The sequence below is a fragment of the Haliotis cracherodii genome, unplaced genomic scaffold, assembly GCF_022045235.1.
Source record: "Haliotis cracherodii isolate W230 unplaced genomic scaffold, xgHalCrac1.p SCAF_11, whole genome shotgun sequence".
NCBI classification, from domain to species: Eukaryota; Metazoa; Mollusca; class Gastropoda; order Lepetellida; family Haliotidae; genus Haliotis; species Haliotis cracherodii.
Window position 1 is genome coordinate 26,813,109 of NW_027266266.1, and position 26,488 is coordinate 26,839,596.

The following is a 26,488-nucleotide window of genomic DNA, read 5'->3' on the forward strand; positions in this document are numbered from 1 at the left end:
GACACTCGAAACATAAATTTGAAAAATCTGAATTAACTGTTCTGAAGACTTCTAATGGTGTCACTAAAATATGTGAAAATGGTTGGTAGATGAGGAATTTCGAGTCATTTTGCTTTTACTGCTGTGTGCACGTTCTTGATTCAAACTGATTTAATGGATGTTGACAGCAACAGTGCAGGATGGTGAAGATTGTCACGGTTCAGAACTTGGACCTTGTCCTGGAAATACAATATATTTATACTTTAATTCTTTCATGATTTAGTAGCCACGTACTGAATACCATAGCTTTTTACCAATGAATTACTGTTATAATGCATCCGTAACTTAATAAGAGATTCTGATGAAAACTTTTCCAAATTTTGCCCAAAAGCCAAAGCTGGAAGGAACAGTTTCAACAAACACTACTTGAAAAGTGGTTTATTTCACAAACAGTATATACAATTTAGTGCCTTGGTCTAAGAAAGCACAACAAATTCACATTTTTACAAGAATAGTGAGCTGAAATTCATGAAGAGCATTACACAAACATGGCAAAATTTAAGGGTATACCCGTTTGTACAATAGCCAAGTAGAAAAGTTCAATAAATAAACACCAATTTCTCATACAAATATATTTTCCTGCTAAGTGTTTTTAATCTGCAAATGACCCATTGATCAATACTAAATGCAAAATAATTTCAGGGACGGGGAAAGCAGTGACTAGCCATTCTGTAGTTTCATATGCTGACCTTGCACCAAGTTTGTACATAGAAAGTAGAAATGATTTAATGTTGTATCCTTTCCTTGGTCCATGTGAAGGTGTAAGTAGTCACAACATAGAATGATTGAGTGAGTTGAGTTTAGCACACTTCAATTATTCAGTTATATCAGGGCGTCTAAGCTTGATGTTGGAGGACAGCCAATAGTGACACAGGTTGTAGATATTTACAACTTCTGTGAAAACTACAAGCTACCTTAAAGGGTATAGTGCTGATAGGCCAAGGATCATAATTGGTCATCAGATCCTGGTGCAGCTTAGGGATGTAACTGCATAGCCAGATGCTGCACCACAGATCAAGGGAGGCTATCCTACTTTGCTCAACTTTCGGAGTAGATTATACACAGTTCAAGCAACAAACCTGACTTTACACTAAGGAGCAAACACACTAACTGCAAGGCTTATCCATGTGAAAGGCATGAGGACATGTATCAAGTGATAGTGCTACATGCTGAATCAGCAATTCTACAATTTTATTTCTACACCATTAAGGTTAAATCAAGCTAAAACTATGTCTACATGAAGCAATTCTTCAATACATATATGCCACAAGGTCTATGTACAATAAGAATATAGTAAAACACATTGTCATTTCGACGTCCCACTAACGCAACTCAAGTTCACTGATCGGAATGGGAATGGCATAACACAGTCATCAACATCAGCTACAACACTTCTATATTCACATCATTAAAATATGTAAACATGCAAAACAAAAATGTAAACATTGCTTGTTACATAACAAAGATCATCACAGAAGTTCGCCAAGATATTTACAATTTCTATCAAGCAATATCTATTACTTGAAGGACCAAAGGACCATTTTAAACGATAATACCCATCAATAAAACATATATGGCATAACAATATTGATAAAAATGTCCTCACCATTGTATGGGTCAATCCAAACATTTTCAGAACAATAAATCCAGTTTGATATCGGTCTGCCTAAACTGTCCAAATTTTAATGGAGCCATGAAGATCCCGGGAAGAATAGGTCTTCGGCACACCATGCTTGCCCTAACAGGCGACTATGCTTGTCATAAGAGGCGACTAACAGGATCGGGTGGTCAGGCTTGCTAACTTAGTTGAAACATGTCATCGATCCCAATTGCGTGGATCGATGCTCATGATATCAATCACTGTCTGGACGAGACTCAATTATTTACAGACAGCCATCATATAGCTGGAATATTGCTGAGTGCAGCGTTAAACAACAAACCAACCAACCAACCAACCAAATTTTAATGAAAGAGTTATTTTCCTTACCTAATTGTTTCTGCCATGGTTGTAAAAACCAGAATTTGAATAAAGTATTTAGTTCTTCATTATAATATTCCAAGATTAGGAGGGGTTTGGGGAAATGAAAAAAATAAATCTAGGGCCCTGTTACACAAAGGGATTGCATAAGAAGATTGTATGTGCCACACTTTACCTTTGACTTATGACAGTCATAGCTCTAGGATCACTTTGTAGAAGTGAGCCCTGGTCACCTGATCATTCTGATGAGAAACATTTGTTTTGATGGCCTCAGTAGAAAACATTCAAGTAGTTGGTAACACAATCCTTTAGTTAAATATAACTTCAAGCAGGACTTCTAACACTTGTCCTCAAATACAGAAAGAGCTGAGTTGAAACACAAAACACTCACTCTCTGACATAGATTTGAAATAAGCAATAATATTCCAGTTTGGGGTAAAGGTCTGAGATAAAGGGTGATGGTTGTTTTTTCCCAAATGGGGACTATTTTAGGGGTTTAGGGACCAGTATTCAGGTTGGTCTTGTGAACACATGTCATGATTGTCAGGTGTATTTTGAGTCTAGGGTTTGGAGTTGAGCATTGAGGTAGGACTAGAGTTTGGGTTAAGGATAGGGTTTGGGTCAGGGCTTGTGTTCAGGATAGTGGTTACAGTTTGGAGATGGCTATATGGTAGGGCTATGATCGGAGTTTGAGCAATCTCATTACAATCAGAACTTAGTTCTCGCTACCACTAAACTAAGATCTGAGGACATCCCATTATGGGTCAGGTCAGAACGACAATCATCCGACCAATCAGAGCATTGCTGACCAGATCATGAAAGTGACAGTCGGAAAGTGATTTCTGATCCTGCAGCCTCAATTTTTTTAAAACATGGTATTCGAAACAACATTTAAGTGCTTTATGACTGAATCCATTCAATCCAGGTCATCTATTAGCCACTCCAAAATATTTGTTTGCTCCATTTTCAAATTTCGCACTGAGAATTTGTCAAAATATGTTTCAAGTGTAGTCCCCAGTTTGAAACTAGTTCCGTAAAGCATGAGAAAGCTGCCTTCTGATTGGCTAATATTGACTTCTTGTCAGTCATTTCATTGGTCAAAATTTAAAGTCACCTGTAATGGGATGTCCTAAGATCTTTGTTAAGCAGTAGCGAAAACTAAGATTTGATTTTAATGAAATTGGGGTTTGAGGTGAGGGTTAGAGTTTCAGGGTTTGGTTTGGGGTTAGGTTAAGTTTTTCTAGTTGTCGTTTCTATCACTTTGTAAATGCTCCTGAAAGACATGGTGATCATTCTGAAACATCTCATTTAGTCTGTACATCAACCTCTGCCCTGCATGTGTGATCAGTAGAACCAGCGGCTGATCTTAAATTTTGCCAACACAACATAACATTCATCATCATAATCATAAACAGAGACCAATCAGTGTATGTTCTCTGCCATAATGCTTGTTATAGATGACCAGACACTTGTGACATTTAGATCATGCTGACATTTGTCTGCCAGTAGCTTTCTGCAGATTGCCATCCAAATATCAATAGTGCACAGTTGAATCTGATCAAGCATGTGCCCTACCTTCAAGGATTTCTCACAATTGAATCTGGTATGAATGCTCATACTGATTCCTGATTTCCACCAACTCCTGCAACACGCACTCATTCACTCACTCACTCACTCATTCACTCACTCACCTGGATCCTGTTCGCTACAAAGAACTGCAAGATTGTTAAGGCATTAAACAACAATTACACTCACTCACTCACTCACTTGGATCCTGTTCGCTACAAAGAACTGTAAGATTGTTAAAGCATTAGACAACAATTACACTCACTCACTCACTCACTTGGATCCTGTTCACTGCAAAGGACAGCAAGATTGTTAAAGCATTAGACAACAAGTACTCTCACTCACTCACTCGCTCGGATCCTGTGTTATATACTGGGATCCTTTACAGTTGAGCACATATCTCCAACAAAGGTAGAGCAGTACCTCATAATGATGACATGCGCTGGGGGGAGCTGGGGGCATCTTAAATACTGCAATAGTATAGCAACAGCTACCAACAATTGGGACACTCCCGCAATAACACTGCGACAATGTGCTGAGTATATATGTACTATGCAGACATTCTGGCTGTATTTGATAGAGGTGAAGCATGAAAATGTCCATCATTTTCCAGGTACAGTAGATTTCAAGGTACATGAAGAGTATAATCTAGTTTCTTATGAAACTTTTCTGATTAAAAATGAAAGTAAAGTGGTGGTTCTAATACAGATTTTTTTCATCGGATTACATCTTATTGAAAATGTCTATAGTTTTATAATGTCCAAACATTTTTGACAACTACCCTGAAATTTGACACATAACATTATTTTCATTGTTTACTGTTACCATATGATTTACATCAGCTAGGCTTACTGGACCAAAGGAAAGAAAGACCAAGTGACATGATGATACCCCAACCTGTCACCACCCAACCTGTCACCACTGGCCCTCCGACAATTGCAATGCATAAAGAGTTAAGCAACACTTTGCATTTCAGTTTGCAATTTCAACTAGAGACTAAAGCCACAATCAAAAATATAATTAAAATAATTTGATTTTACTTATATTTGTCTAACTTCTCAGTGTTACATAGATTGAAAAAATATAAGCTACGACAAAAATCACACAATATTAAAATAACTATTAACTTTTTATGCAATAATTGATGAAATGTACAGTATGACGTCTCACATACAGTGAACATGTCTTCTCACCTCATTTTCCTATAAAACTACTTACATCCTGCACTGTCCACAGTTTCAGCTTATAGTATTTCACCAAATCAACTGACCCAAATAATTCCATGAAAAGATACACATAAAAATATTGAGCTGCATAATATTATATATTTGACCTTCCAACCCGTGAAGATCCAGGGTAGAATAGATCTTCAGCAACCCATGCTTGCCGTAAAAGGCGACTATGCTTGTTGTAAAAGGCGACTAATGGGATCGGGTGGTCAGGCTCGCTGACTTGGTTCAAGCATGTCATCGATCCCAATTGCGTGGATCGATGCTTATGATGTCAATCACTGGATTGTCTGATCCAGACTCGATTATTTACAGACCGCCGTCATATAGCGGGAATATTGCTGAGTGCGGCGTTAAACAACAAACCAACCAAACCAATCCCACACTAATACTGTGTTTCTGGGCTCACGTGACTGAGGACACACATGAAGACAACAAAATGGCTACTGTTAAACGTAGTCGACTGATACATATATGTAGCTAAAGTTCCATGTATCACGGTGACATCTTGATCAGTATTCCAAGTCTTCATCCCTCAATTAAATAAACTGTTTTAATACAATCAAATAGAAAGACAATCTCATTCAAAATAGCCATAGCAGGTTCGAAATTTAAAACACACACAAAAAAGCTTTACTCTGCTTGGTACAGTCTTTGAGTTAAACTCTGGAAACAAAACACACAAAAAAATTGATGGCAGGACCCAGACCAAGAAATAGGAGTGTGGACAGGTTGCGATGTCTCTTGTCTGATAGCATATCCTGTGTCACATGATATGCAACATTTAGAAACAGAAAGATTTCACAGACCCGGATAAGGACTATTGGTGAGTCGAATTTCTGCAAACCAAAGAATATAAGCAGGATGAAGATAGATCAATCATAATGGCCTAACATCCTGGATCACATCTTAATACATAACTGTATAAAAAATTATTGACAGAGATTATTGAGCATTAAGGTTTACTATCATAAAAGAAGAAACCTTTTATACAAACAATAAAATAGATAAAGTGTTCCACATCCAATGTGTAAGTCACTTATTAAATCCAAATGATACAGCTTTAGCAGAAGTACCCAAAATGTTTCATCAGTTGAAACTATTACATACATCAGATCCTCATTCCTCTGCATATGACCTACATCAGCTTCTGTGTCAGGAGGAAGTTAGTAATATCTTCATTTGAAATCAGATAAGAATAGCCAGAAGTACCTGGATGATTCACCTCAAAAAAAAATATTCAGCAGATATCATAATCATTATCAAACCATATATTGGCATGTAAAATATGAAACTATATTCCTACATACATATTTGGTTATTTTATCGGCTCTTGACAGGTCCAGGGTATTTCTTCACAAGTTCAGTTAGAGAGCTAAATGATCATAAAGTAACAGAATCACTCATTCACCAACCAAATTCCCCATAGTCATCTATTTCAATGAAATTGACACAAATCATTTTGAAATAAACGATGTTAATTTCAATTCTCAAGACCATAACAGCCAATTCCACCAGTACTATAAAAGAAAAAGTATCAAAGACTTTACATCAGTAAATCATTTTTTCTACCTGTACTGACCTTTCAATCAGCCCTAAGATATGAGAATGTTGCATTTCAAATAGCAATACTAGAAAATAAATGCCACTATGATAAGCACAGCGCAATTGAACTGACGTCTATTTCTGAATAATACAACAGATGGGATGTCATCGGTTGACAGAGCGATGTGTTAGGAGAGCTATGTCACCAATTCGGAGAAGAAAACGTTCATCTGAATGTACCTGTCAAGAGCATGATGGGCCTTTTACCCATCATATTTCTTTCCGTGATAGTCATTAAATTCAATATTTAGGACTTATCTCAGTTTCTGCATTAGGTCTGTCAGTTTAAGTGATTTTTGCCGTTTAATTGTCCTTGTCATAACGGATTTTAAAGACGCCATCAAAAATGTAGATACTCATGATTGTAGATGTGTTATAGAAATGGTTGTGAAGGCTAAGGATGGGCTGGTCATAAATGTTTTATGATTGTTACCTTGTTTGGATGTGTAGATAGAGCTGCCGGTTGAGGCTTATCAGAAAGTATTGATGGTTTTGATCAAAGCAGGCATCAGTATATGTATCTGTTTCAGTGGGTCTTAAAAGTACTCCACTGCCTGCCATATTTATGATTATCTTTGCCAATAGGTTAGAGTATCACTCAGCATTTCATAGTAGGAATCTACAGAGTAAATCAGTTCCACCTAAATCAGGCAGCTTCAGTACAAATCAATGCAGGCTTTTGTAAGCAGAAGAGATGTGGCTGTTTTCTTGACAATTTGAACATTGATTTTCTGAGGTTCAGGGATTTTGCTTTGTTTTTGTCCTTTTTATAGTAACTTTGTTGTCTTTTTCTTTAAAACTACAGGGTTTGTGATTAAATTAAAAATAACAAATTACACAAATATAATACATAAATGAAAAGTAATGAAAAAGAAAATCATTATTTGTTGTGTTACTTTGAATGACAAGTCAAAGAGTTACCCCCATTCCTACAGAAACCTACTAATTTACCTGGAGCTATCATTCCCAATAGAATAGTCTGTACTAGTTCATGTCTAGATTAACAAATCATTGGTGAGTGAGTGAGTGAGTGAGTGGGTGGGACAGTGAGTGAGTGAGTGAGTGAGTGAGTGAGTTTGGTTTTACGCCGCTTTTAGCAATATTCCAGCAATATCACGGCGGGGGACACCAGAAATGGGCTTCACACATTGTACCCATGTCGGAATTCGTACCCGGGTCTTCGGCGTGACGAGCGAATGCTTTATCCTCTAGGCTACCCGACCACCCGAGTGAGTGAGTGAGTTTAATGCCGCTTGGAACAGTTATATTACAAAGTGTCAGCTTAATGTGAAGAAAGTCCGAAGTGATGCACATCCCTCTTTGGTGAAATCAACAAACATGGGTATGGTGCTGACAACATTGAAACAAAATCAGGGCGAACCAGGATGCAAACCCACAATTATAGGTTTCTGGCCAAATAACTGCAGTGCCTTAAACCACTGGGCCACCCGTGTCCCCTCACTAACATTAAGAAAAAGACAGCACCAGTATCATCCACACCTAAAAATGTTTCACTGTATCTTAAATGCACATCTGATCCTTTCTACTTCAATGAAGTCTCCTTGTAACAGCACTCCAAGACTAAAGGTCTTTCGAATCAGACAAGCCTGTCTTTTATTCACCACCAATGAAGTGATCGAAGTAAACTATATGCAAAGTAACAGCAATATTACTGTTTGAAATGGGTCAGTTACAACTGATTACAACATCAGTCAGAATAGTTTGTTTATTTTCAAGATATGGATCTTAAGGTTCTTGCAGTAATCTTGATTTATAAAAGTCTTGAAATTCAAATGACTGATTGATTGCATGTTATTGATGTATTAATGTGTAATTTTGTACAAGTATAGATTTCAGAAAAGGCCACGATATATAATAGGTATAGATTTGGAGCATGGGGATGAACCAGCTTAAAGTCTGTGCAGCCAGATTTGTCTTAGAAACAGCTTACAGCCAGAAGGCCCAGATCACTGACCTCTCAAGGATACCCTATACGCTGACCATCATATACAAGCACCAACACCAGTCTGTTCTCAAGGATACCCTATATGCTGACCATCATACAAGCACCAACACCAGTCTGTTCTCAAGGATACCCTATACGCTGACCATCATACAAGCACCAACACAAGTCTGTACCAAAGACTTGAGGCTACTAGCCTGAACAATCTCTTAACATCATTTTCAGTAGATTTAAGTGATATAATATGGACTACTAATTATTAGCTGAGCTAAACAGACCAAACAGAATTTTACTAGATTGAGGCTTCAGACTGCAACAAGATGACTTCAATCATGTGTCTCACAAGACAGATCCTATAACAAGTCTGAAAAACACAGTAGTTGTAGCCAAGTGGGCAGCCTCCAGACAGAAGATGAGTGACCACTGGTCAGCCAAGAAGGTCCGGTGACCCGGAACCCCCTCCTGGAAACATGTCCAGTCCAGTTTCTGTGAGTCCTCGAGGTGGTAAAGGGCATCCACTGGATCCGGAACTTGTACTCAGTGTCTCATTGCTTCCATGGAACACATCTGTAACATGGAATTGGGTAGGATTAGAAGTGCTCACTGATGTAGCAGTGGGTCATGACTAAGAGTTATACATGTGTACTAGCTTTAGCCAAACAGTCTTCAAGGCCAAACTTTTCTCGTGGCATCATTTTCAGAAGATGCTAGTGTTGACATAGGGACTGTTGACATAGGAACTGTAACAAGCAGAGCAATATATACACAGCAACATGGCTCTGAAGCTCACCTGAATGTTTGCTGAATATTTGCAACCTAAGTCTTGTAGAGCATACAAATAGGGTCAACAAGAGTATTAAAACATAAATTAAATGTTTCCATGCAACAAACAGCAAAATTGTCTCATACAAAATAACAACAGCAGGGTCAAAACTTAAAACACACACACATTACTCTGCTTAACATCGTCTGGAAACAAAACATGATGAATGTCAAGACAGATGGGACCGCCTCTATGGTCTGGTGGTATTTGAGAGTGTACGCTCAAAGAGCATAAGGTCCGAGGTTAGATCCCTGGCCGTATCATACCAAAAGACAGCGTAAATAAAATATGGTATTTGTTGTTATCCTGCCTGGTGCTTGGTAAGATGCTGAAACAAGAAGTGGTCAGCTCGCAGTCCTTATGTTGTGTTTGAGTGGGATATTTATGGTAAACTGTGGTATGGTATATCAGTGGGCTAGAACCATAAAATCTGCATTAGGCCGGACTAGTACATGCACGCAGGCACGTCTCACTCCAAGACAGATGGCAGCACCCATTCCTGTATTCTCTTCCCACTTCGTGACAAGGGATAGCAATGATACATGCAAAAATGGCTGAATAGTGGGCACAAATAACATATAAAATAACTACCACCCATCAAGAAACATAATGCAACATTTGATTGGATAATACTATTAGAACAAGCCTTAATTAACCAATCATCACACAGCATGGTCTTTCTATGGAAATAACCTGGAGAAACAGAGGGAATTTTACCAAAAAACAAAGCAAATTAAAGTATGCAGGTATGTATATCATCGTGACTCAAATATCACACAATGTTTCATGTCCTGAGGCAGGACCCCTTGTCAGAATTCAGACAATTTATTATACAGAAATACAGACTCGTTAATAATGCTATTAAGGACATGATTATCGTCATTACTAGAATGAACGACTTGAAACTTGAGACAGTGTATTAGTTTTTTCTCATGAGCAATATTTGTTTTTATCCTCATAGATATTAAGATAATTAACAAAATCATAAAAATAATCCATTTTCAAAACAAGTGGAGAGGTCATCAAATACAGTGGAACTCGGTTACTCTGAACAGTTCCATTTTTGGTTTGTTAAAGTCCTGGGGACCAGCACCTTTACTCTTATCTAGGGGGTCATCAGGGGGGCGGGGTATTCCAAACACTCATTTCCAAACAGAGATACATCCACACTAAATGGCACGTGAATTAAAGATATTAATTGTGTGGAATGAATCCTCCGTAGTTATTCCATTACTGGGGAAAATCAATCTAATTTCTTAATTTCTTTGAAATGTCTTGTTCCAAATAAAAGTCATTTACTCAAAGCACATGACATTTTCAAATGGCTAATCATTTTCTTCAGATTTACAAAGTTTCTAATATCTTCAGACTTGGAATTATTCCTGGATATAAGCCCTTTACCTGCCCAGCCTGGAAATAAGCCCTTTACCTGCCCAGCCCCAAACTAAACACTTTATCCATTCAAGTGCCAGTCTGTAGGGACCCTGAATATACCACATTGGACATCCATCACTTTCCCCCATCAAACATGGAACCAAGACCTGATTGTCACTTCACCAATACCAATTAGAATGAGTCAACAACCTGTTTAAATGTTACCAACACTAAAAAGCCCAGCCAATGCCTAAATATCTCATAAAAAATTAGACAAAGGCTTTGCAAATTTGCATCCTATCAGGAGTAGGTGTACAAGGCCAAAACACATTTGTTGAAGATTAATGGCCAAGATAAATTTTAATTTCTCTATTTATTTGATCAGCGTGTTATCATAGCAACTGTTTCCTCTGCAAATTAATTCAAGTGAACAAAATGGCTTGAAAATTTTAGCAAAGAGGCGAGTGTGTACTATGAAATCTGTCCAATTTGTTCACTAAATCATTCTTTAATGAAATGTAGATGCCGCGGGTAGTATTCAAACAGGATATTTCAGTGTAACTGTATTGATTTCCTGGAGCACGTAATGAGGTCCAAAACTTGCCTATTACATGAAAAATAAATCTCGAACAGAAAAGAAAATAATTCCTACATGACGAATGTCAGCCATGACACAACACAAATACGATTAATCCGTTTAATTCAGAATCTATTTTATCTGTATTTGAACTTTGACAAACATGACAAGGGAACTGATGTTTTGGAGCAAAAATCATATCATCAAAGTTGGAGTGGAATGAGGAATGGCGCACTGCGTTAGAAGAACTGCAAACAACTTAGCATGAATTCTGTCCATTATTGCAAAATTACTCACGTTAGCAGGAGAATTATATGTGTGTTGAGAAACGTCAACACTGGGCATTGATAGACAATGTCGAAACCCTAATCATTCCTTGATTAAAGTCAAACATTAAAACAATAAGAGGAATCGTCGTAAATCACCGAGCTTTCTACATGTTAGAATACGAGCTCTCTACGTTATTATTTCCACTCGTGCCAAATGATATTATCGCCTGAGTTGCATTATAATGTCGCAAGCTTGTCTAGGGAGCTCGCGGGAAACTTATCATTTTGAGCACTTCGCCATGCTATTACTACACGCATTACTTTACACAATGACTTTCTGCTGGCTGAAAAGCTCACTTTAGAAAGAGAGAAGGTATTCTGTTTTTACACTCCATCCTAAACGGCTAAACAAATACCATGCACGGCTGGCGACCAGTTGACTTATGGAAAACTATCACGCGACTCCGGCATAAAACCCAGCCCTTAATATCTGAAGCAACTTAGTTGCAAACTAGTGCTCTCAAAGCGCTCTTTAACTCGCGAGTGGGTCCTACAATTCTCTGCTTCCACACAATACCTTGTGAAGGTGGACAATACCAATTATCTCCCTTTAGCAGCGATGGTCGGTAGATAGTTTCACACTAAAGAGGGTCTGAATCTCCCATGACAGGCCGTTCGGTGAGCCATCATTATTTAGCTTTTATGTCAGTGATGAGGAGAACTGGGCTCCGGCCCCTTTCTTTGTTGACGAGAGTGCGACCTTTGTGACACAAGTTGACAAAAAGATTGGGACAAATTATAGGTTTCATCGTGTCAACTCAAGATGTCGCTGTTTGACGACTCTATCTGTGGTGGGAAGCGATCGTGTCCTTAAAGTCAAAGAGTGTTGAAGTAGGTTGCTGGGATGATGGTTAATGGTTTTATTTACCTCATATATACAAAATATAGGTAATTCCTTTTTCATTTTGAGTGGGGAAAGGAGGGGGATATGTTGTTTTATAAATGTGTTAGAATATATAAACAAGGAAACAATGGAAAAGCCATTTTAGAAGTAAGAAGGCTTTCAATGAAATATTTCAACCACATTATACGTGTGGACACCAGGAAATGACTTCACATATTGAATCTATGTGGGGAATCAAACCCCAGACTTGCTACAGGACGGGCCAACACTTTCACCACAAGGCTACCTCTACTTCTAACAGTTTAAGAGTGACCATTATGTTGTTGTATGTCATATTCCTTTCAAAAAGTACAATGTTCCAAAATAAATATATAGCAGAGAATAATCTAGGATTTCAAACTAAGTGCCTTTGGCAGGCACATTTGAACAAAAAAATTGATATTGTTCAAAATCTGATTTTTTAATGTTCTTATTTTTGGAAATTCTGAGGTAATGGGAGTTTTTTTAATCAAATTGGGACTTTTTACTGTCATTTACAGAAGACTTTGGGTTGGAAATCTGCTTCTGAGCAGGTCTAGATAAATCCCTGTGTAGGATTAAGTCAACATCAATGATGATGAGTTGATTGATTCAATCATTCAGTCATACAATGAGGACATGTACCTAACAGCATTTAACAGGCTGAAAAAACCCTACGTTTCAGATACCCCAACGCACCCATTCTTTCACTAGCTACCCGGGCGGTCGGATAGCCTAGTGGTTAAAGCGTTCACTCGTCACGCCGAAGACCCGGGTTTGATTCCCGACATGGGTACAATGTGTGAAGCCCATTTCTGGTGTCCCCCACCGTGATATTGCTGGAATATTGCTAAAAGCGGCGTAAAACCATAATCACTCACTCACTCACTCACTAGCTACCCTAGTGTTTTTATCACAGCTGGAAACATCCGTCAAGAAACCAAAGTTATGTAACATTTGGAGAAAAAAAATCAGATGATCTCCAAATTTGAAGAACTTTGCAACCAACATCAGTTCAAACAAGCCATATATTTTCTTATTTAAAAAAAAAGCAAAACACCTACCTACCAACCAATATCTGTGGAATCCATGCTACCTGAAGCACAAGTTGTTTTGTGTTTGGCCTTATATAACATTTGTCAGCTTGCCAGTGATGACATTAGGAGGGTAGGAGGACTGATGTCATTTACCATGCAGTGACACCAGGCAGGAAGGTTGATATCATCAATAATAAACACTGTTAATTGCCACCCAAAATAATTAACTGCCATTACCATGACAACTCCCAAAGATTGTCAAGAAAAACAACATGCTAGCAGTTTTCATAATTGATTAAAGGGAGCTGAGCATAAATAAGATATTAAACATGTCCTCTGATCTGTATTAAGAGTATTTAACATTTTGTAAGATGTTTGATTAAATCTAACTTTCCAAATGAAGAGAAAAGGGGGTTATCATTGTTAGCGATTTCCATTGCGCTAGACGCACTGTTTACATACCCTCCTAAATACACTTTTCTTTACAGGTATAAAGGGGAGTCAATCACTGTTGGTTGTTGTTGTTTGTTTGTTGTTCAACGCCACACTCAGCAATATTCCAGCTATATCACAGCGGTCTGTAAATAATTGAGTCTGGACCAGACAATCCAGTGATTGATATCATGAGCACTGATCCACGTAATTGGGATCGATGACATGCATCAACCAAGTCAGCGAGCCTGACCCGATTCCGTTAGTCACCTGTTAAGGCAGGCATGGGTTGCTGAAGACCTATTCTACCCCGAATCTTCACACTGTGTTAACAGAAGTATAAAAAAAGTTTATCTAAACAAAAATATCGTAATTTCTCCAGGTTAGTGTGCAATGTTTTGAGTTAATTGACAAATATGTTCACATTTACATATTTCCCTTAATTTCTCACACAGTGCTATGACGTTACACCACGATGTTGCATTCTAGTGACATCATATATACTGTATACACCTGTATTCACTTTTGCCAAAGCAAAACGCAACCTTTTATAAACTTTGAATAAATTCACTTAATGCTTGATATTTAAAACCCTATCTTTGATGCACTGACGTTTAACCTATGATTTGCTTCATCATTTAGATTTGGGGAAAAGATGGCCTTACAATATGTCGCTAAAGAACTCCCTCTGCATGACATTTTGAGATGCACGTATTAAAAACATGCACTCAGAGCAGCAAATGTCCTTAATCCAGATGTATTGTGTTATATGTCTTGTACATATTATGTTCTCCTGCCATAGCAATCCACGGATCCCCTGGTTATGGGTTCGAATCTCAGATCCTTCTATTGAAGTCTCCATCATCCGTCAACACCATCGCCTGGTGGTTTCACAAAAATGCTAAATGTTTACCATGAGCCACATGCTTCCTTCTCAAACTAAATTGAAATACGTAAATATATCTGAACTATTTCAAGCAGTGCTTAGCCCATCTCACTCACTGAAATCTTGTGGATGTACCACTCAAGTAAACATGAATTACCATATTTCACTGAATATGAGTTCAGCCACCTGACAGTAGTGTAGTACCAGTTCATTTATTTTATTTCCCAACAAAGGAATCTATGTATGTTTGTGACATCCATGTACCTCCTATACACTGATAGCAGTCAGAGTCTAGTTGAGTTTTGTTGTCATGAATTCTGTGATCAATTATTTACGCTATAATAATACTGAGTCTAACATGCATAAAAACACACAAATCTGAAGACAAGAATTCAAGACTTCTTGCTACTGCAATCTCCCCTAATAGATATACTTGTGTTGCTGAGACACTAAAATCTTCTAAAATGTGTTGCTTTTTTTATTGCTCTTTAGAAAAAGGATATGGATGTTCTAAATGTATAATGTTTTATTTATCTTCCATCATCCATCATTAATCAACCATAGATTGCTTTTTAAAATCAACAAATCTTTATAGTTTAAACCATTCCCATAATTCACAGCTTCATGTTTACATACAGCATAAGTCAAACATAAACATACACACTATACATCTGAGTGAGTGGGTGAGTGAGTGAGTGAGTAAGTGAGTGAGCGAGTGAGCTTTAAACAATATTCCGGTTATATCATGGCATGTCTGCTTAGTGTCAGAGGAAAGCCCAAAGTGATGCAGGTCTCAGACATTTACCACCTTGAAACCCATGAATATGGTGCTGACAGCAACATAATCAGGGCGAACCGGGATTCAAACCTAAGATCATAGGTTTCTGGTGTGGCACAGCAAATTGCGGCGCTTGACGACTGGACCACCTGTGCCCGTGCACTGCACACGTCTACGTAGTCAAACATAAATATAACTAAAAATATATTACACCAAGAAACTCCAAAAGTATCACCAACATATTTCAAAGTTGTCAAACTGATTAAAAAACCAGTTCGCAGAATGACAGACCTCAACATAGTTGTTGCATTCTTAAAACAGTTTCTACACTTGTCTACCTTTTCACACCCAAAACAAAGAGGTACTATCAAGATGTACTGGAAGTCTTCAGCCAAGTAAATGGAAGCAGGTGAGTGGTTAGCCAGAAGAACTATGTGCCAATTCCATTTAAATTTAACACAAATTTATCAGATACAAATATGTGTTTCTCACCAAGAGCTACCAATGTAAAGTTGGTGTGCATCTGTCGGAAGGCCTCATTATGACAAGTGTCACGTTATTATCTTCCTGTAATCAGGGTCTGGAGGCGGCATGTCACGGTTAACCAGCAGAGTGCTGTTTGAGTCGGTATCTGTGTCTAAAGTCAGAATGATTTCATCTTGAAATACGAACTTAACCATTCAAATCTTAACATGTCTTCAACACTTACTTCAAGAGAGACTGGAACAAATAAAAGCACCCCTTTCAACTGTATGTTAGTTATAAGATAGTGTGGAGCAAAGACCAAATGATGCAGGCGACAGATGCTTGCACACTTTGGAGCTAAACAAGCTATGGATGTATGATGGAGTTAAACCTACAGTCAGCTGATCCTGGTGCACTTAAGAGGGGCAACTCTGCATAGTGAATTGTAGTACTGGGTCATCAATACACCTAGCACTGACTAAGCATGGCTCCACACATACATACTACCGATGCCAACCTAGATGGTTTGGGAGTAATCACTATGGTAATCTAATATGTTCATGAGAAATACATATAGAATTTTGTCCTAAATAATATTTCCTGAAATTTCAACTACATATATTGAGCTAGCTACAGTTATCATCAGTGATACACATATACACAGTTAATAATCAATTGATAACCCCTTGTTTTAGCTCTTGAAGGCGAGTTTGGGGGATAAATTATAATGCAACATTACATATTTTAGATACATGTATCACCTACTCCAGATACTCCTAACGCCCTCAATATGGAGTTGGCATCTCATGGTCTTCCCATCACTTGTACCTGAACTTACACTTAACAATTTATTTTATAATGAACTATTTCAGACTGCTACTAACATGTTGATATTGCATAGGAAGATTTGTTTGTTTGTTTGTCTGTTTTTTTATGCCGCACTCAGCAATATTCAAGCTATATGACGATGGTCTGTAAATAATAGAGTCTGGACCAGACAATCCAGTGATTGATATCATGAGCATCGATCCACCCAATTGGGATCGATGACATGCTTGAACCAAGTCAGCGAGCCTGACCACCCGATCCCGTTAGTCGCCTTTATCGACAAGCATAGTCGTGTTTTACAGCAAGCATGGGTCGCTGAAGACCTATTCTACCCCGCATCTTCACGAGTCTCTTGTATTGAAGAGTAAAGGAGGAGTATTGAGGAGCACCTGTATAATGTCCTACTACTATATCTGGGTATTTGTTTTTGTCCTAAAAAAATTGAATTAAAATGAACACATAATAAATAACAAAAAGTGGTTTGAAATAAAACACATGATGTAACAAATTTTGGAAGAATCCTTTTGTTTGCAGAGCAGCTTCCACTCCAGCAAACATAACCCATCAAAGCATTTCATTTCTACTTTTGGATGTAACAGTGAAAAATCTGACACCAGGAACCCCTCATTTTTATCCCCTCACTTGTACCTGAACTTACAGTTGACAATTTATTTTATAGTGAACTATTTCCAACTGCTAATAACATGTTCATAAAGCATAGGAAGTTTTGTTTGTTTGCTGTTTGACGCCACACCCAGCAATATTCCAGCTATATGACAGTGGTCTGTAAATAATTGAGTCTGAACCAGACAATCCAGTGATTGACATCATGAACATCAATCTACACAATTGGCATACGATGACGTGCATCAACCACCCGATCCCGTTAGTCACCTCTTACCACAAGCATGGGTTGCTGAAGACCTATTCGACCCTGGATCTTTACAGGTGGCATAGGCAGTGAGTCACAGTCAGATAACATCCACCATCACTCAGCATAACGATGGAACATGTTACGTGATAGCTAGCATCCATTCCACTCTACTTGTCTCCCACTCACTCCACCAAACCCTGCTCCAACAATACCAACTCTGTTCAAACATTCACTTTGCCAGAGACCTGACCCCACTCCTCCCAACATGTGCACACCAAATATCACAATTTTCCTTCCAAACTACACTCACAGATCCTGTAGGTATTGCTGGTTAGAAGAGGTCCCAATCAACCTTTGCTGGATGAAAGAGGCAACTCAGTGGATCAGGTGGTCACATTCGGTGATAGTGCTCATAATATCAATTACTAGTCTGGACCAGATTCAGTATTTTACAGGCCGCTGTCATATAGCAAGAATAATACAGAGTGCAGAGTTAAACAACAAACTTTACAATACTATCACCTACCACATAACATTTGGGCCCATCTCCTAATCCCTACCCCACCCCGTGCCCCTTCCCTTCCTCCTCCCTTATCCCTCCCTACCCACAATCCAACATAAACACATGGACAAGAAGCTGTAGCTAGATATGGTACTGATTAATTCACAGATCTTAGAATCACATGATATCATTACCGTTTTAGATATTTGCAAATGCTTGTAACAAACTACAGCATAAAAATCATCAATAATAATATGTCTGAAGCTAATTCTCAATTAAAAAATTAATATCTCTTTCATTTGCAATCGAAACAGCAAATCCCACTTCACCAACTAAATGGAGTAAGGGAGGTAACTCAGTTTAGGCATTTGTCTTTGTAGAAATGAAACTGTTGCTATGCCATGCAGACACAGTTTATTCTCTACAGTCAAGGTTTTGTGATACCAGATACTGTTCTTAATCATACCAATACCATTTTTTAAATCAAGATGATAATAATTACATATTTAACAAGTAACTTCAAATATTTTTTCATCACATCAATAGATCAAATGCTGGTAAGGCAATCAAGCCAGCCTAGCTGAGACAATTATATTACAAAATACATTCATTCAGAAACATTCTTCTGTTTGATTTAGTGATTTTTCCCTGTTACATCCAAAAGTAGAAATGAAATGCTTCGATGGGTTATGTTTTCTGGAGTGTAAGGTGCTCTGCAAACAAATGGATTCTTAGCCAAAATTTGTAACATCATGTTTTGTTTTATTTCAAACCACTTTTTATTTATTATGTCTTAATTGCGTGGATCGATGCTCATATCAATTATTGGATTGTCTGGTCCAGACTCGATTATTCACAGACAGCCGTCATATAGCTGGAATATTGCTGAGTGCACCGTAAAACAACAAACAAACAATCAAACAAAACAAACAATGATGTAAACAAAATTTCCTTCAGGATAATTAAATATTATCTATCTATCTTATCTTACCAATTAATCTGTAGAGTGAAACCCTGTTAATCCAGACAATAGTATCATTGAATTTCCGGATCAACAAATCATGTGTACGGAGTAATGTCTCTTTACATTACTTTACATCATTGTTCACTGTTCCCAGAATTAATTATCCGGAAGGCAAAGCTGACGAATTAACTGGTAAACAAGCTTTCACTGTAATGCACATCACACATCACACATCACACCAGAATACACATTTAATACCTTCGGATTGCAATTTCATTTTTGTACTCCCCAGGGAGCTGAGAATGAGAATCGAGGTCTATCCACCAGGATAATAATGCTGCAGCACTTTGAGCAGATAGGCACCTGTAGAATCTGGTGCTACACAAATGTTTTTATTATCATTTTTGTGGTTGTTATTATCATTTTATTCCAATTAGTGAATTTCATCCTCAGTGTCGAGCAGACCCCCCATGCCCACCCCAACTACACACACACCACCCCTACTCACCCCCATCCCCTGCCCCACTACACACACACCACCCCTACTCACCCCTACCCCCTACCCCACTACACACACACCAACCCTACTCACCCCCACCCCCTACCCCACTACACACACACCACCCCTACTCACCCCCACCCCCTACCCCACTACACACACATCACCCCTACTCACCCCTACCCCCTACCCCACTACACACACACCACCCCTACTCACCCCCACCCCCTACCCCACTACACACACACCACCCCTACTCACCCCCACCCCCTACCCCACTACACACACACCACCCCTACTCACCCCTACCCCCTACCCCACTACACACACATCACCCCTACTCACCCCCATCCCCTACCCCACTACACACACACCACCCCTACTCACCCCCACCCCCTACCCCACTACACACACACCACCCCTACTCACCCCCACCCCCTACCCCACTACACACACATCACCCCTACTCACCCCCACCCCCTACCCCACTACACACACACCACTCCTACTCACCCCCACCCCCTACCCCACTACACACACACCAACCCTACTCACCCCCACCCCCTACCCCACTACACACACACCACCCCTACTCACCCCCACCCCCTACCCCACTACACACACACCAACCCTACTCACCCCCACCCCCTACCCCACTACACACACACCACCCCTACTCACCCCCACCCCCTACCCCACTACACACACACCACTCCTACTCACCCCCACCCCCTACCCCACTACACACACACCACTCCTACTCACCCCCACCCCCTACCCCACTACACACACACCAACCCTACTCACCCCCACCCCCTACCCCACTACACACACACCACCCCTACTCACCCCCCACCCCCTACCCCACTACACACACACCACTCCTACTCACCCCCACCCCCTACCCCACTACACACACACCACCCCTACTCACCCCTACCCCCTACCCCACTACACACACATCACCCCTACTCACCCCCACCCCCCTACCCCACTACACACACACCACCCCTACTCACCCCCACCCCCTACCCCACTACACACACACCACCCCTACTCACCCCCACCCCCTACCCCACTACACACACACCACCCCTACTCACCCCCACCCCCTACCCCACTACACACACACCACTCCTACTCACCCCCACCCCCTACCCCACTACACACACACCACCCCTACTCACCCCCACCCCCTACCCCACTACACACACACCACCCCTACTCACCCCCACCCCCTACCCCACTACACACACACCACTCCTACTCACCCCCCACCCCCTACCCCACTACACACACACCACCCCTACTCACCCCTACCCCCTGCTCTGCTCCACTACACACACACCACCCCAACTCACCCCCACCCCCTGCCCCCTGCCCCACTACACACACACACCACCCCTACTCACCCCCACCCCCTGCTCCACTACACACACACCACCCCTACTCACCCCCACCCCCTACCCCACTACACACACATCACCCCTACTCACCCCTACCCCCTGCCCCACTACACAAAAATATATGTCCTTTATTGAGGCAACACATTGAGATTTTCTTTCCATATAGAGTTTTTATCATTTTAATATCCAAATGAAGTGTTCAGTCATCTGTAATAAGACACTTGGGATCTGTTTATGAAGGTCAATGCCAAATATATTAAATATGGTATGCTTTACAACATCTAAGAATATTAGCAATATGCTAATGTTGAAATGTTTGAGATTCGCAAATTTCTGCAAAACAAAAAATTATCTTTAAACATAAAAATATTCCTATAATCAAAAACAGCAGGTAAAGATATACATTAAAACATGAGAAACCTGTATATATTTATTCTACATAGGTATTTATCTGTCACCACAAACACTGACATTCAGCTGATATGCTAAACACATTTAAGCGTAACTATTTACATGCTATTAACACTAAAGAAAACTACATGTCATTCTCTCTGTAAAGGTCTTTCCTCGTTTTGCTCAATACAAAGTAATTTTCAATAGTCCTGTACTCAGATAAACTGTGCTTTGCACCAGAAGTACTGACATTCCGAACTAAGCAGTAGAACTAACTTGTTCCGCGATTAAAGTGATTTCACTGTTAACAAATGTCATAATTGTGCAACAATAATCGGTAGGTATTTGTGCTATTTTGTCAGACGCCACCGTACTTTGAATGAACTGAATGGTCTCGACAAAACGCTAATATCCTACGATTCCCTTTTCATCTAGATGCCGTTTGGGGCTTTCGACAAAAGTAGGGCCTCACCTTTGACCTGGGGCTCTCATTACATCACATTGAAGCCGGCTCGAAACCCTTGTATACTCTTCTATATTAACGTGTCAAAAATTAATAGGTGCTTGGGGTTTAATTTTCGATTCAGACAAGGGTCAGGCATGGGGTGCGTGTATTGAGGGTTTTAGTTTGAAGTAGATAAGATCTGAAGATGTGAAAGGATTGTCCTGCTGGGAGTCTTCCCAAGATGCCGTTCTGCCGTCGCGGCATAATACACAAGCTTTAATTCCCCACAATACTTATCGCAGTAGATAAAACCAACATTGTCATCTGTGTCTTTGTGGATGTCAATATAAGTACTGAAAATTGATCATGATTCATAATTACACTGAACGCTCGTAGATCTACGTGTGGAAATACTTAACGCATCTAATGCATAAAACCTGTCCCTCAGTTCATTGTCCACACCCCCGGAGACAAAACAATCAGACACTGGCACTCGGCAGGCATAATGGCCGTTCAGCCGTGGCACTCAAGCACTGTTCCCTTTCAATTTCCTTTCGAGTTTGTGGAAAAACATAGGAAATGTTTCCATCCATTGAGCACAGCACTGGTTGACTCGAACGTCCCTTGTCGCCTGGGCCACTGTCAAAAGAATCTGAGTCAAAAAGTTCGAAGGTCGAATAAGATGAGCGGGGTTGACAGAGGTAAAAGGACTCCTCTACGCTCATCCGCATGAAAAGAACTGTCGGAAATGACAAGGTGTCAGAAGTTTAATAGAGCTGGCAAGTTAATCTCTCTGGTACATCACACATAAGGCTTTGTTCAGCGGTAAATGGAGGCGTAATATTAGGTAGGAAAAGCACAAATATGACTAATATTCACAAAGGAAATATGTCAAAACTGAACCTTTGCTAGATAATATTTGACTCCTCCTTTCTAAACAACCTGTAATTAGTGTCAGTGTGTACCTCCTGTGGCTTGTAAATATATGGGAAGTTGGAAGTCTTTTCAGGGATATCTACATCAATTGTCGTCAATTTCATGTCATGTATATTTTGACACATGCTTGAATTTCACCATGATTTTTTAATATATTTGGTATTTTTGTGGTATACAAGTATGACAGTAATCATGGTAATAAATTGATTTAGTGAATTTAAACAAAATATGACTTTTTAGTTGATTTTTAAAAAACATAAAAATTTGGGTTTTTTTATTGGTGAATAAGTTATCAATTCATGAACAAAACAATGTTCTTAAGTTATAGTTTTTGTACAGAGACTTGATTAAAAACATAATCTTTCCTTTTATTCACTACCCCATAAAGATAAAGCTGAACACATTTATCTAAAATCTAAATCAGAATTTATTTCAGAAATTAAAAAGAGAACACTATTCCCTGACATTTTTCATGATGTGTTTGTAAAATTCCAGCCACACACTGACAATTAAGAACAATGAGAAAATCTCTGGAAAGTCAATTGTTTTATTTGTATGGTGATCTCACCTTTATTTCCTTATGTGATTAGCTTCTCAATATTTGTATGAAATGTAAAGGACAAGCTGTTGCTTTTCAAAAGAACCTTGACGACACAGGACACACTGCTCATAAAACTGACACACAGATTTGCCATTTCTGTTAAGCGCTTTTGACCACTACATAATTACAGTCTAATCTTTTCCAATGTTGACTCATACATAATCACCGGCTCATTTAGTTATTAAAAACTGGCAAAGGAAATTATCTGGCATTTAATTGACATGTGTGAGCAACCAGATTTTGAAACTGATGAAAAAAATTGCCACTGCTGTGATCAGAAAATCTAGAGTTGGATGTTTCGAGACTGTCAACACGCATTTTAGAATAAATACAAAACACCCCCCCCATAATAATCGTGAATGTCGTCAAGCAACGTTTTCCCTCCGATGACAGGTTGAGAGAGCGTTGAAGGTCTATAATTTAGTTAACGCTGGTTGATTTCGCAGGGAATAATCAGCAGAGCAATGGACGGGCCAGGCCTGCGTGCTTCGTAACCCATGGCTCATAAACTTTGGAACAAAGCAAGGGATTGCGCGGGTTAATGAATGTTGAACTATAAGTGGTAATTTCAGAATTAACAAACATGGGGAAATCATCAGCGCTCGTTTCAACACAGGAAAACATAAAGTGAAAATGACAGGCGTACATTTTCTGTCACTCACGAGATGGAAGTTAATGATGAGACAGCGCAGGTCAGAGACAACCCAGGACTTGTAGCATTCTTTCAACTACCTGTGTTTAACGATATGTTTGGATGATACACTTCAAACGCACCTCGTACACACCAGGTCACCTTCAACCTAACCAAGGTGATTCCGAGCACATTAACTCTCATCACGGAAATTTATCAAAATTAAAGTTGTCTTGTTGCCGATTTAATTAAACCCAACTGAGCAGAAAACAGTTATCTTGAATAGCTGGAAAATACACCTCAGGCAGATGAAATTTCAAAGTGCAAAATTTATGTTCCCAAGCCTAGGCTAAATCCGTTTAACATTTCTTATGGAAAATTACATTTATTTAGTTTTAATGGAAAAAAAATCACAGTAAAATGATTAGAAGAAAAAGCTAATTCATGTTAAACTTTTTCTAAAACAATTGTCATGCATGAGGTGTTGGTAAAAGTAAATTGTCTGAATTTTCGAAAACATGAAACACTGAATGTTGTTTAATGAATCAATAATAGAATATAAAACATGGTTTAAAGACATGCTTGGGTGGATATGAAACATGCCAATTATTAGTAACATGAGTATGTTTCCACATCAATTTTAGCAATATTCCAGCAATATCATGGCGGGGGAAACCAGAAATAGGCTCCACACATTGTACCCATGTGGGGAATTGAACCCGGGCTTTGCTGTGAACAGCGAATACTTTAACCACTAGCTTAGCCCACCACCCTCTATCATTGTCATAAGAGTATAAACAGAGTATAAGAAATTTGGAACCATCTCCTTAACTGCTGAATACTTTAACTCAGGACCTAAACCCAGTTGTAACTCATGGTTCACTTTGTATTATTTAAGATGAAATTAAAACAGTTGAGTTTTTTTTACTTCCTCCTGTTTTTACAGTTGAATTAGTCGTGTTTCAAATATAAAATAGGTAGAGTTTGTGCATTACTAATAAAGATATTTATAAGAATAATAACAGTTTGTGAAATATGGTATATGAAACATCAACATACTTAAGTTTCAAAACAATACAAAAGTTATTTTCACCAACAAAATAAAGACAGAAAGACCGTCCAGGTGTAACAGCATTATCCCTGATGCATGAAATCCTGAATCTAGTGTCAAACTGGGTCAGGAATAACACAGCTAAACCTCCATGCTCATTTGCCTTGTCAGCACTGAGCTAATCAAATTATTCGAATTTTAGAAATATATATTTCTGGAACAAGAATTGAGCATATTTCTTTGTTAATTTAAAAAATTGAAAGCCGAATCATAGGTAGTGTGATTAGGACTGATTTTGATCACTGAATATTTTTTCTAACTGTTAAATTATCACTGGAATCAGGTAATTATAGGATCATATTGCCTACATAGTAATCATAAATCATCCACCATTACTGAAATTAATTATTTTTTTACATTTGATAATAAAATAAGGTAGTTATGAAAATTGTCCAATTAATCACTAGAATACACACAAAAAATCCTATCAAATGAAAAACCATAAAAAGAAAAATAATCCAAAAAGGCGAAATAGTAAATATCATAATAATCAATCCATGTCATGCTGGTACATTGTTACAGTGTGTGCAGACTTGTGAATGGGTGAGTGAGTGCCCCAGTGTACAATATTACAACTACTGACCAGTATATAACTGAGACCTGTCAGGGATAAAGTCTGGACCAGATAAACCAGTGCTTGACCAGTTTACCAGGTCGTCAAGGTATGGTGACAGACAATCACACAGATCAACCGTATCTCAACAACACAATCCCAACTTTTCAACAACCACGACATAGAAGTGTGGGTGCCTGAAAGCATTCGCTTCAACTCCAATTAAAAATTAGACATGTGATAATTTCATTTCTTGTCAGCTTAAATATGTGTTTTAATAAAATATTAAACAACTGACCGATACGTGACTCTGGGACACAGTCATATATAATAAGTAGTGGAAATCATGTATGAAATATTAAATGTTTTCGGATGTTTGTAATTTTTTCAAACATATAATTCCTGACAGTTGCATTCTTGCAAAACACATTTATCAAATTATCATCGACATATTGATGGATATACCATAATACCATCTGATCCTAAACACAAACCATGGTGTGTCTCTGTCTCAAGTTACAATTAAAACAAAGACACTATAAGAAATAAGCTGAGATTTTACTAGGAAGAGGTATAAGGGAGGTAACTCTGTCTGTCTCGAGCCACAACAAAATGCTCAGTGTAAGTGGAACGAACTTGAGTTCAAATCCCATTGTATGCAGGATCATAAGTCATTTTCAGATGCTCTGTTGCAAATGAAACTTTACAAATTATTCAAAGAGAGATTAATTACACTTTGGAATTAGATGGACTAATGATGTCATATGTACCGTAAGTCATCTTTGAGTCCACAAGAACTGCT

At 38.9% G+C, this 26,488-nt stretch overlaps 1 protein-coding gene across 1 annotated transcript in view; it reads right to left on the minus strand.

Moving 5' to 3' along the window:
• Positions 1–421: 421 nt before the first annotated feature.
• LOC139456379 (BCAS3 microtubule associated cell migration factor-like) overlaps positions 422–26,488 on the minus strand; it is a 57,293-nt gene continuing 31,226 nt past the window's right edge. Inside the window, exon 22 of the mRNA XM_071238041.1 lies at positions 422–8,947. Within this exon, the coding sequence (XP_071094142.1) occupies positions 8,808–8,947 (140 nt within the window). The 3' untranslated portion in view covers positions 422–8,807. The remainder of the gene's footprint in view (positions 8,948–26,488) is intronic.